Consider the following 13,382-nt stretch of genomic DNA (forward strand, 5'->3'; position numbering starts at 1 on the left):
AGAATTCTCTTCAGACCTTCCCTCCCTGATATAAAAACAAAAAGAAACTATTACCACTGAAGACATTGTCCACTACTAGGACACCCCCTTCTTAAACTAAATGTTTGGCCCCGATAAAATATATTAAGGCCTATACTCGCCTCCTGTGCCGGCGCCGCTCCACGGTGTCGGCACTCGCTCTCCCTGGGGCTGTAATGTGGAATGACACATGATGCCTGGCATCCAATCAGCGATGGCTTCACTGTCTCTGCTTTCGGACAAACTGAACATGAAGAGGAAGCCAGAGATCAGCTGGAGCCAGACTGCCTCTTCATTTTCAGTTTGTCAGAAGGCGGAGACAGTGATGTCAATGCTGATTGGGCGCCGGGCATCACATGTCACAGCACATGCATCACAGCCCTGGGGAGAGCGAGCACCGATACAGTGGGAACAGAGCCGAGCATTTAGTTTAAGAAGGGGTTGTCCTAGTAGTGACCAATCCCTTCAAAGGGAATCTGTCACCACATTTGACCTATCCAAACTATTCACATGGGCAGCCATGTTATAGGCGGCTGACGAGTCTTCCCTGTGTCTCGTATTAGATGTGTTGTTGCTGAGAAATCATCTCTTATCACTTTTTATATAAAAGACCTCTTCCGAGCTCCGGGGCCTATGGTGCCTGGAGATACCAGTGAGACAAGTAACGCAGGACAGGAGAAAGAAAATCTGTCTTCTTACACATAATTTGCTTCTCTCTCAGCTCTGCTGTATTGTAACATTATACCGTCTGTGAGCTGGAGGCCGCAGATGTGTCAGTTATAATCACACACAGCTCTGCAGAAGGCGGCCATTACTAGGGATGAGTGAATGTGCTCAGTGCTCTGTTATCACTCCAGTGTCATGGTACTCAGATGTGCTCGTTATAAGCATGCAGGGATTGCCTGCCAGTCACTGTAATGCCGCAGCCATCTTGGTTGTGGCCTTACTATGGTTGGTTGGCCACATAGAGTCATCAGAGATTATAAAAGTACAGGCGCCACCCAGCTCTGCACACTAACGCCATTGCACAGCTCTGTGACACTCCGTATTGGAGGGAGAGAGTGCTTGTCTAGGCCGGTGTGGACAGTATAACAAATCAGAGGCCTGTAGTGTTGATGCTGGTGATGAAGTTGAGTTTTCATACTAACAGCCCTTTTAATGGATAATCATCTGTATCACATACAATCTGCATTTAGCCTAGGGAGGGAGAAAGTCACAGGAGCAGGGACAGTGACAGAATCCAGTCTGTAGACAGAGATAAGGCCTGTGCAGTCCAGTGGCAAATACATAGCTGCAGAGCTGCAGTTTTTGTTTTTGTTTTTTTATTTTTAATATTTTGATCCATCAAATATTTTGTGCTTTGAGGTCCTTCTTTTGTGTTATATTACACACCCAAAAATCATTGAAGCATTTTCTTGGGTTACATTTTTGAGCCATACACTAGTCTGTAATGTGGAGTACATTTCTGTGATCGTACGGTATAAGTGATTAGACTACTTTATTCTTCGGGTCGGTGCGATTACAGCAATACCAGATATATAGCGGATTTTTATGTTTGGCTGCTGTCACCCAGTAAAAGACACTTTTTTTTTTTTTATTGTGAAAACTAGTTTTTGCATTACCACACTTTGAGAGCTATAATTTTTATATATTTTGGCCCACAATCATGTGAGGTCTTTTTTTTTGCTTGACGAGTTGTCGGTTTTATTGGTACCATTTTCGGGCACGTGGCATTATATGATCACTTTCTATTCTGATTTTTGGGAGGCAGAAAGAACAAAAGCCAGTAATACAGGAATTTCTTTTTCGGGAGGGGTTATGATTGTCGTTTTGTGTGTGGTAAAATTGATAAGGCAGTTTTATTCTTCGGGTCAGTACAATAACAACAATTCCTCGTTTATATCTTTTTTTTTTTTTTTTTAATGTTTTGGAGCTTTTACACAAAAACTATTTTATAGAAAAAATTATTTTTGCAACCCTTTTCTTCTGAGAGCTGTAACTTTTTTTTTTTTTTTTTTTTTTCACGGGATAAGATGACATTTTCAGTGGCACCATGTTTATTTATATCCGTCTTTTTGATCACGTGTTATTCCACTTTTTGTTTGGCGGTATGATGATAAAGCATTGTTTTTTGCCTTGTTTTTTTACAGTGTTAACTAAAGGGGTTAACTAGTGAGAAAGTTTTATAGGTCGGGTCGTTGTGGAGGCGGTGATATTAAATATGTTTACTTTTTATTGTTTTGTGGGTTTTTTTTGTGTTTGTTTTCATTCAAATATTTATTTAGAGATACAATAGCTTTTGATTCTTTTATTTTTATTATTTTTAACCTCTTAATGTCTATGGATGTACACAGTCCGCCATGGCAGGAGGTAACTTCCCGCACCAGGACGGACTGTGCACGTCATCCCTTTGAACTGTCACTGCATGTAAACACGCAGTGACTGTTCAGTGCCGACAGCTGTCTATGACAGCTGAGAGGCACAGCAAGGGGTGCAGGGACCCTTGCAGGCCGGTCCCTGCACCCCAATCGTTGTGATTGGTCAGTCAATCTGACCGACCAAGCACAGCAGCGATCGGGCAGGAGAGGCTGAAATTTCAGCCTCTCCTGCCCGATCAGTGCAGGAGCTCAGCGCTGCAGTGGCTGAGCTTTCTGCACTGACAGCTGGGAGCGGCATCCCCGCTGCCCCCCGCTGTTAACCCCCTGAGTGCTGCGATCAAGCGCGATCGCAGCGTTCAGTGGGGGGCGGCAGAGGGTAGGTTGCTACCTCTGCCTCAGGTTGGCGTCCCCCGATCTGTGCCATGATGACCCAGAGGTGTCATGACAACCTCTGGGTCATCCACCTACGGAAAGCTGTTGAGACCATGCTCACAGCATGGTGTCAGCAACTTTCAGCATAAGTATAATGTATTATACCGAAAGTGAAAGTCCCATAAAGGGACAAGGTAAAAAAAAAAAAAACATTTTTAAAAAAATATGTAAAAAAAAAAAATGTAAAAAATCCCCTAAAAAGACACATTTTTATGTAAAAAAAAAAAACCCAAAAATACACATATTTGGTATTGCCGCATCTGTAAAAATCCCATCTATAAAATCGTCACCCTAGTTAACCCCTTCAGTTAACACTGTAAAAAAAAAACCAAAAAGTAGCACATTATACTTTTTCCAAGCGGTATCATCATACTGCTTGGAAAAAGTTTATTTTCACTAGAAGGTTGAAACAAAAGCGCAATAGGGTCTTATCCGGGTAAAATATTCAATTACTGAATGTGTTAAACTCACCTTCTCAAAGATAAAATAAAGCTTATATAGTGAGTCAGCCTGCTGCACGTCCAGCGGTCCACAACGGAACCGTACCACAATTCAAATAAGGAATATATTCTTGGACTTTGAGTGCGCTGCTAGACGAATTCAATAACCACACAAGGTTAAAAAGGGTTAACTTTTTTAACCTTGTGTGGTTATTGAATTCGTCTAGCAGCGCACTCAAAGTCCAAGAATATATTCCTTATTTGAATTGCTTGGAAAAAGTGCAATAACACGCATTCAAAAAGATGGATATAAATAAACATGGTGCCGCTGAAAACGTCATCTTGTCCTGCAAAACACGAGCCGCCACACAGCGTCATCAGCGGAAAAATAAGAGTTATAGCTCGCAGAATAAAGTGATGCAAAAATAATTATTCTTTCTATAAGAGTTTTTTTATTGTGTAAAAAACACCAAAACATACAACACTATATAAATGAGGTATCGCTGTAATCGTAGTGACCCGAAGAATAAAACCGCTTTATGAATTTTACCGGACGCGGAACGGAGGAAAAAAAAAACACTGAATTTTTTAGTTTTTGTTCTTTCTGCCTCCACAAAAATCTGAATAGAAAGCGATCAAAAAACGTTATGTTCCCGAAAATGATACCAATAAAAACATCAGCTCGTCTCGCAAAAAACAAAACCTCACATGTCTCTGTCGGCTGAAATATAGAAAAATCATAGGTCTCAAAATACGGCGATGCAAAAACTTCTTACAAAAAATTCTTCCAAAATAAAGCGTCTTTTAGTGTGACAGAAGCTAAACACGGAAAAAGGACATAAATCTGGTATCGCTGCAATCGCACCGACCCGAGGAATAAAGACGCCTAATCACTTATACCGCACGAGGAACGGCGTAAAAAATAACACCAATTCTTCACCTTTTGTGGATTTGTGCATTCTGCCTCCCAAAGATCGCAGTAAGGAAATGACAATGGTTCCCCCACATATGGGGTATCAGCGTACTCGAATTGGACGAATTGCTCAACAACTTTTGGGGTCCAATTTCTCCTGTTACCCTTGGAAAAATAAAAATTTGTGGGCAAAAAGATTATTTTTGTGGAAAAAAATGATTACTTTATTTTCAAGGCTCTACGTTATAAACTTCTGTGAAGCACTTGGGGGTTCAAAGTGCTCACCACACATCTAGATAAGCTCCTTGGGGGTCTAGTTTCCAAAATGGTGTCACTTGTGGGGGGTTTCCACTGTTTAGGCACATCAGCGTCTCTCCAAACGTGACATCAATTCGATCTCAATTCCAGCCAATTTTGCATTGAAAAACTCAAACGGCGCTCCTTCCCTTCTGAGCTCTGCCATGCACCCACACAGTGGTTTACCCCCACATATGGGGTATCTGCATACTCAGGACAAATTGCACAACAACCTTTGGGGTCCTTTTACCCTTGGGAAAATAAAAATTGGGGATGAAAAGATAATTTTTGTGGAAAAAATGATTTTTTTTAATTTTACGGCTCTATGTTATAAACTTCTGTGAAACCCTTGAGGGTTCAGAGCTCTCACCACACATGTAGATAAGTTCCTTGGGGTGTCTAGTTTCCGAAATGGGGTCACTTGTGGGGGGTTTCCACTGTTTTGGCACATCAGGGGCTCTCCAAACGCGACATGGCGTCCAATCTCAATTCCAGCCAAAAAAGTCAAATGGCACTGCTTCCCTTCCGAGCTCTGCCATGCGCCCAAATAGTCGTTTACCCCCACATATGGGGTATCAGCATACTCAGGACAAATTGCACAATAACTTTTGGAGTCCTGTTACCCTTGGGAAAATAAAAATTGGGGATGAAAAGATCATTTTTGTGGAAAAAATATGATTTTTTTAAATTTTACTGCTCTACGTTATAACCTTCTGTGAAGCTTTTGGGTGTTCAAAGTGCTCACTACACATTTAGGTAAGTTCCTTGGGGGTTCTAGTTTCCAAAATGGGGTCACTTATGGGGAGTTTCCACTGTTTAGGTACATCAGGGGCTCTCGAAACGCAACATGGCGTCCGCTCTCTATTCTAGACAATTTGACATTCAAAATCTCAAATGATGCTCCTTCCCTTCTGAGATCTGCTGTGCGCCTAAAGATTGGTCTTCCTCCACACATGGGGTATCGGTGTACTCAGGAGAAATTGCACAATAAATATTGTGGTTCATTTTCTCCTGATACCCTTGACAAAATAAAAAAAAATTGTGTCCAAAGAAAAATTTTGGGGAAAAAGTTAAATGTTAATTTTTTCCTTCCACATTGCTTCAATTCTTGTGAAGTACTTAAAGGTTTAATAAACTCTTGAATGTGGTGTTGAGCACCTTGAGGGGTGCAGTTTTTAGAATGGTGTTACTTTTGGGTATTTTCTGTCATAATGACCTCTCCAAGTGACTTCAAATGTGATGTGGTCCCTAAAAAAATGATTTTGTAAATTTTGTTGTAAAAATTAGAAATCGCTGGTCAACTTTTAACCCTTATAACTTCCAAAATTGTGCTGATGTAAAGTAGACACGTGGGAAATGTTATTTATTAGCTATTTTTTGTGACATATATCTCTCTGATTTAAGGGCATAAAAATTAAAAGTTTGAAAATTGCAACATTTTAAAAATTTTCGCCATATTTCCGTTTTTTTCATAAATAAACCCAAATTATATCAAAGAAATTTTACCACGAACATGAAGTACAATATGTCACGAAAAAACAATGTCCTTTTATCAGGCCCCCAAGCAGATTCTCAGGGACTGCATTCTTGGGCAGGGAGCTGTATTTTGATTGCCACACGCTCATTAATTTCTTCTTGCTCTGTTAGCACACACGCTGTGTTCACTACTAATCTTCGAAGGGCATGCAATGAAAGATTAAGTCATGAAACCAGTGCCAGAGTCAGGATGTACTTTGTGGGCGGAGTTTGTACGGCCCCCAAAGGATGGTATAAATATCCAAATGGCCCTTGGCAGAAAAAAGATTCCCCACCCCTGTTTTAGAGGATTGGAACAAAGGTACCCGTGTTTACACGTAGAGACATGGAAGAGCCTTTTTTTCATCCCAAATTTAAATGACACCTGGGTTCCCTCAGAGGAAACGTTATACATATACAATAGACGTCTGTCTCCAAAAGGAAATTATGAATATTGGAGTTTTAGATCTGATGGAGATGGGACATACATTTTCAGCTTCATGGCTAATCAGTGAAGAAGATGCATGTTTTTTTCATAACTGTAACACCTGCCTATAAGCCCCAAATCCATAGTGGCCAGATAACTGACAACAGCCATGTCCTGTTTGGTCTCTGGGTAACGATAATATCCTGATAAAAAATATTGCAGAAATCTCGAACTAATATAATCATCAGGACTGAAGTTATGACATAAGTTTGGAATTTCATAAAATCCTTAGGCCATCCCACAACACGGTCCACGTGAGGTCATCACGATGGGGGGAGGTGTAAGTGTAACTCAGGTGCTGATAAAAGCGCAAGACATAATTATGATCTGTGTTCCTATAGAAAGATACATATCACTGTATGCATGATTCCTGTCCGCTGGATGTTCTTCAAATGAAGCACTCTTTTGCTAGGCCGAATCCTAGGCCGAATCTTATCTGTTATCGTTGTAGTAAGTTTCTTTTGTTGAATCAATTTTATTTTATGTAATTGTATACACTGTATTATTTTGTCCCCTTTTGTAAAATCTTTTGTATCATTTTTACAAACACTGCCTATCATTTTGGATTAAATATAAAATGTAATCGTTCTGTTCCTTTTGTTCTGTAAACCGCTCTCCTGAAGCAATTCATTACCAGAATCAGTCCTCCAATCAGCCTGTATAAACTACTGGTGGTAGCATTGAGTAGTCTGGGGTTATGGTGGAGTTCACAGTGACTGTTTCAGGGGTATATACATATATTCCATGCGTTTTAATTGGAGGTGTATATACCATACGATCACTGTTAATTCCCTGATAACCACCAGCCTATTAGTGGAAACAGCCTGCGGCCTCCTCCGTTGATCATCGGTCAATCGCTTAATTGTCTGAACATTAGGAGGCATCAGAGAGCTGTTCACTACAAAAAAGCAGCGGGTAGGTTGAGATACGACCTCATTGGCTGCAATCCTTGACAAATAAGGCGATTTATCATTTTTTTATCTTTATTATTTCCGATCTATCCATCATTTCACATCCTATTGTCTCCATCACTTCTTGGCCCCTTGGCTTTGTTGTTCCTCATCCTAACGGCTTAGCTCCCCTGAGCCAAAACTTTATAGGACTACCTTCTGCTGCACTTCCTTCTGCCGTCTTTTGGGGTCTTTTTGCACATCCAGAAGTGACTTTTTTTGCCCCTTTTTTGCACACTCGCTTTCACTCAGTGAGATTGTGAGATTGGATACAGCAATCAGCAATTTTCCTGTCTTGTCACAGATTCTCTGGGATTTAGGCCTGGACTGTTCACACATACGAGTATGCTCTGATCTAAACCATCCATTGTAGCTCTGGCAGGATGTTGAGAGTCATTGTCCTGCTGGAAAGTGAACCTACAAGCCAGTCTCAAGTCTTCTGCAGCCTCTAACAGGTTTTCTTCCAGAATTGCACTGTATTTAGCTCCATCTGTCTTCTTGTCACCTCAGACCAGCTTCCCTGCCCCTGCTGAAGAAAAGCCTCCCCACAGCATGATGCTGCCACCACATGTGACGATGGGGATGTTGTTTTCAGGGTGATGTGCAGTGTTAGTTTGTCGCCACACACAGCATTATGCAATTAGCCTAAAAAGTTCTCCTTTGGTCTAATTTGACCAGAGCCCCTTCCTCCACATGCTTGCTGTGTCCCCTACATGTCTTATAGCAAATTGCACATTGGACTTCTCGTGGTTTATTTTCAAAAATGGCTTCCTTCTTCTACTCTTCCATAAAGGCCAGATTTGTGGCAAATTTGACTAATAGTCGACCTGTGGACAGATTCTCCCACATGAGCTGTAGACCTCTGCGGCTCCTCCATAGTGACCATGGGCCTCTTGGCTGCTTCTCTAATTGGTGCTCTTTGCTTGGATGTTAGGTGGACGGCCATATCTTGATAGGTTGGCAGTTGGGTCATACGCCTTCCATTTTTGGATGATGGATTGCACAGTGCTCCGTGGATGTTCAGAACTTGGGCTATTTTTTATAACCCAACCCTGCTTTACTCTTCTATACCACTTTATCCCTGACCTGTCTGGTGGGCCCCTTTGTTTTCATGATGTTGTTTGATCCTTAATATTCTCACATAAACCTCTGAGACCTTCACAGAACAGCTATACTTATACTGAGAAGAAACCACCCCTAGGTGGATGCAATGTACTAATTATGTGACTTCTTCAGGCAATTTGTTGCTCAGAATTTTACTTGGGGGGCTTTTTCAAAGTACTGTATATAGGAGAAAGAATGGGTGCCCAATCTTCAGATATTGGTGTCTGTCACAGCAGATCACTTCCATCCTGTGTTCTATGTAGCCAGCCCCATCCGTGATGGGTTTAAAGATCGGGGTCTGTCTGACTGCTCAACTCCATAAGCAAACCAGCCACCTACTGTCTATATATTTGCTGTTGTGTAAAGGGGCTGGCTTGTATACTTATATGGGCATCAGCCATCTTCCTTATCTCTCGATTCATAGGTTATAATATACAAGGGGGCTGGCTGGGCACCTGAACTGAGTAATGGGAAATTCCCCTTCCCTATTCCTTGGTCATCATAAAGAAGGTGGCTAGCTTATCCATCTACTTACACCTGCTGTAACGTAGTTTAATCCCCGAGGTCCACAATCTGCAGGATCAGTTAGGAAAAATGCAACTAAATGTGGAGAAAATCAGATTTGCATCTGTGAAGTGTACCACACCATAGATCCTCAGGCATAATGTCAGCCTACAAATGCAACCATAATACGCTGACCTGAAAGTGGCCTCCCCAACCGCACGATGCAAGGAGCTTTCTCTGAATCCGCTGCAGACTGGCATTGAACTTAATCCCTATAATAATGTCCTTTTTCTCCCTTTTCTTTCAGGAGCCATCATCAGTTCAGGAAATCACAGGATCAGAAAATGACAATGTCAGAGAGTTGCCACAACAAAACCATCCTGTGGCCCCCACGCTGCCAACTCAGCCGCCTCGGGAGACCTGGGGGGGAAAGTATGAGTTCCTGCTCTCATGTATTGGCTACTGTGTCGGCCTGGGCAATGTCTGGAGGTTTCCATATCTGTGTTACCGAAATGGAGGCGGTGAGTGAACGGAGGGGGAAGTCCTGTCCTACTGTGCGCCGCTTGGCTTTCCGCATCTCTAGTAGGCGCTGTTTGGTTGTCCCCTTTCCCCTGTGTTGCCATTCACTCATGGCCGAAAGTGTTGGCACCTTGAAATTGTTCCAAAAAATGTTTATTTCCTTTCTGTGTATTTCTGTGTAAAAACAGAGAAAAAAGGCAAGTTGGACATAAATTCACTCAAAACCCCAAAAATGAGCCTGACAAAATTGTTGACACCTTTCCAAAATTGTGTGTAAACAACTTTGTTTTAAGACAGCTATTAGGCTATGTGCCCACAGTAGCATTTTTAAACGCTCAGGAAACGGGTCTCCTTCCCAGAAAACGCGTGATTTTTTCCGCGCGTTCTTTGCCGCAATTTTTGCGTGTTTTTTTGCACAAAAAACGTGCGTTTTTGATGCGTTTTTTTTCACGCGTCTTTTGGACTATTGGAAATAGCCAAAAACGCGGACCTAAGCGGAAATTAATGAACATGCTGCGTTTTTTGAACAATATTAGCAATCTCAAGACTACAAGTCCATCTCCAGAGATCTTTATGCTCCTTTGACCACAGTGCGCAACAAAATAAAGATGTTTACAATCCATGGCACTGTAGCTAATCTTCCTGGATGTGGTTGATTGAGAAAACTTGATGAAGGTTGCAAAGCAGGATAGGCCGGATGGTGGATAAGGGGCCCCAATCAAATTCCAAATAAATTTTAGCGGTCCTGCAGGCTCAGGGTGCATCAGTGTTGGTGTGAACTATCTGTCCACATGTGAATTAAATGAAGCGCTATGTGAGGAGACCCAGGAGGGACCCCACTGCTGACACAGAGATATAAAAAGTTAGACTGTAGTTTTCCAATCTGTACATGAAGTAAGCCAAAAATCTTTGTGGGAAAACGTCTTGTGGACAGATGAGATCAAGATAGATCTTTTTGGTAAAGCACATCATTCTACTGCTTACAAAAAATGAATGAGTCCTACAAAGAAAAAAACACAGTACCTACAGTAAAATATGGTGGAGATTCAAAGATGTCTCGGGTTTTTTTCTACCTGTGGGACTGAGTGCAAGACATCATGAAAAATGAATATTACCAAAGAATTTTGGGTCACAGTGTAGTTCCCAGTGTCAGAAAGCTAGGCTGGTGTCCTAGGTCATGGGTCTTTCAGCAGGATAATGACCCCAAACATACTTCAAGAAATGGATGGAAACAAAGTGTTGGAGAGTTCAGAAGTGGCAGCAGTGAGTCCAAATTTAAATCCCATTGATCACCTGTGGAGAGATCTTACAATCGCTGTTGGGAGAAGACTCCTTCACCCATGAGAGACCGGGATCAGATTGTAAGAAGAGTCATCCAGGAATCCAGCTGAGAGGAGTAAGAAGCTTGTGGATGGTTATAGGAAGCGACTGACTGCAGTTATTTATTCCAAAGAGGGGTGCAACCAAATATGAAGTGAAGGCAGCGAACAATTGTGTCCGGACCATTTTTTGTCTTGTTCCAAAACCTTGAAAGGAAATAAACCTGCGGAAAACAAAATGTGTGTAATTGTAATAATGTTCTGGGAGAAATACTTCATATTGTGGAACAATTTCAAAGGTTCCAACACTTCCGGCCTTGACTATATGACCACACCTGCTGCATAATTCACAGGACATGGGTGACGGCCCGGGGTGTGGACAGCACTTAGATCTCATATATCCAGCGTAACCTCCGGATCCGAGTAGTGACGTCTGTACCCAGGAGCTCTGCGCTGTCTACGTCTCATCAGGTCCCCATCCCTTTATCTGCTCCACCGATTGTACAGCACACAATGGCTCTCTGTTATCAGACATAACACTTCGCACACAAATCTTATCACATATAGTAAGTTCAATCCTGAGCAGCGGCAAGGAAATGTATATTCAAAGATAAGATATCGCCCTGTACTGTAATAAGATGTGATATCACTGCACCTCTTATATCCCCCCTGTACTGTAATAAGATGTGATATCACCGCTCCTCTTATATCCCCCTGTGCTGTAATAAGATGTGATATCACCGCTCCTCTTATATCCCCCTGTGCTGTAGTAAGATGTGATATCACTGCACCTCTTATATCCCCCCTGTACTGTAATAAGATGTGATATCACCGCTCCTCTTATATCCCCTGTACTGTAATAACATGTGATATCACCGCTCCTCTTATATCCCCCTGTACTGTAATAAGATGTGATATCACCGCTCCTCTTATATCCCCTGTACTGTAATAAGATGTGATATCACCGCTCCTCTTATATCCCCTGTACTGTAATAAGATGTGATATCACCGCTCCCCTTATATCCCCTTGTAATAACATGTGATATCACCGCTCCTCTTATATCCCCCTGTGCTGTAATAAGATGTGATATCACCGCTCCTCTTATATCCCACTGTACTGTAATAAGATGTGATATCACCGCTCCTCTTATATCCCCTTGTAATAAGATGTGATATCACCGCTCCTCTTATATCCCCTGTGCTGTAATAAGATGTGATATCATCGCTCCTCTTATATCCCACTGTACTGTAATGAGATGTGATATCACCGCTCCTCTTATATCCCACTGTACTGTAATAAGATGTGATATCACCGCTCCTCTTATATCCCCTTGTAATAACATGTGATATCACCGCTCCTCTTATATCCCCCTGTGCTGTAATAAGATGTGATATCACCGCTCCTCTTATATCCCCCTGTGCTGTAGTAAGATGTGATATCACTGCTCCTCTTATATCCCCCTGTACTGTAGTAAGATGTGATATCACTGCTCCTCTTATATCCCCCTGTACTGTAATAAGATGTGATATCACCGCTCCTCTTAAAATACCCCTGTACTGTAATAAGATGTGATATCACTGCTCCTCTTAAAATACCCCTGTACTGTAATAAGATGTGATATCACCGCTCCTCTTATATCCCCCTGTGCTGTAATAAGATGTGATATCACTGCTCCTCTTATATCCCCCTGTGCTGTAGTAAGATGTGATATCACTGCTCCTCTTATATCCCCCTGTACTGTAATAAGATGGGATATCACCGCTCCTCATATACCCTGTACTGTAATAAGATGTGATATCACCGCTCCTCTTATATCCCCTGTACTGTAATAACATGTGACATCACCGCTCCTCTTATATCCCCCTGTGCTGTAATAAGATGTGATATCATCGCTCCTCTTATATCCCCCTGTACTGTAATAAGATGTGATATCACCGCTCCTCTTATATCACCCTGTGCTGTAATAAGATGTGATATCACCGCTCCTCTTATATCCCCTGTATTGTAATAAGATGTGATATCACTGCACCGCTTATATCCCCCTGTACTGTAATAAGATGTGATATCACCGCTCCTCTTATATCCCCCTGTACTGTAATAAGATGTGATATCACCGCTCCTCTTATATCCCCCTGTACTGTAATAAGATGTGATATCACCGCTCCTCTTATATCCCCTGTACTGTAATAAGTTGTGATATCACCGCTCCTCTTATATCCCCCTGTACTGTAATAAGATGTGATATCACCGCTCCTCTTATATCCTCCTGTACTGTAATAACATGTGATATCTGCTTCTTGTCTTATGATGACCCCTGGGGTGTACATTATATACTGGCAGGCGCGGTCCTGGTAGACGCACGTGTTGGCGGATTCCTGGTAATTAGCCGTTGAGGTGTCCTTATTTTCAGTAAATGGCTTTCGGGTGGCTCCGGTCTGGCCGGTCGCACTGGTTGCTCCTCACAGCTGATGACTCTGCTCTGTCAGGTGCTCCATGATGAGGGTA

The 13,382-nt window shown here is 42.0% G+C and overlaps 1 protein-coding gene across 3 annotated transcripts in view; it reads left to right on the forward strand.

Moving 5' to 3' along the window:
• Positions 1-13,382, forward strand: part of LOC141069356 (sodium-dependent proline transporter-like) — a 64,714-nt gene that overhangs the window by 12,475 nt on the left and 38,857 nt on the right. For all 3 annotated transcript variants that reach the window (XM_073558835.1, XM_073558833.1, XM_073558834.1), the window contains one exon: positions 9,346-9,559. In XM_073558835.1, coding sequence (XP_073414936.1) covers positions 9,346-9,559 — 214 coding nt within the window. The remainder of the gene's footprint in view (positions 1-9,345; positions 9,560-13,382) is intronic.

Source organism: Dendrobates tinctorius, unplaced genomic scaffold (genome assembly GCF_039654945.1).
Source record: "Dendrobates tinctorius isolate UK_male_01 unplaced genomic scaffold, ASM3965494v1 ptg000259l, whole genome shotgun sequence".
Lineage (NCBI taxonomy): Eukaryota > Metazoa > Chordata > Amphibia > Anura > Dendrobatidae > Dendrobates > Dendrobates tinctorius.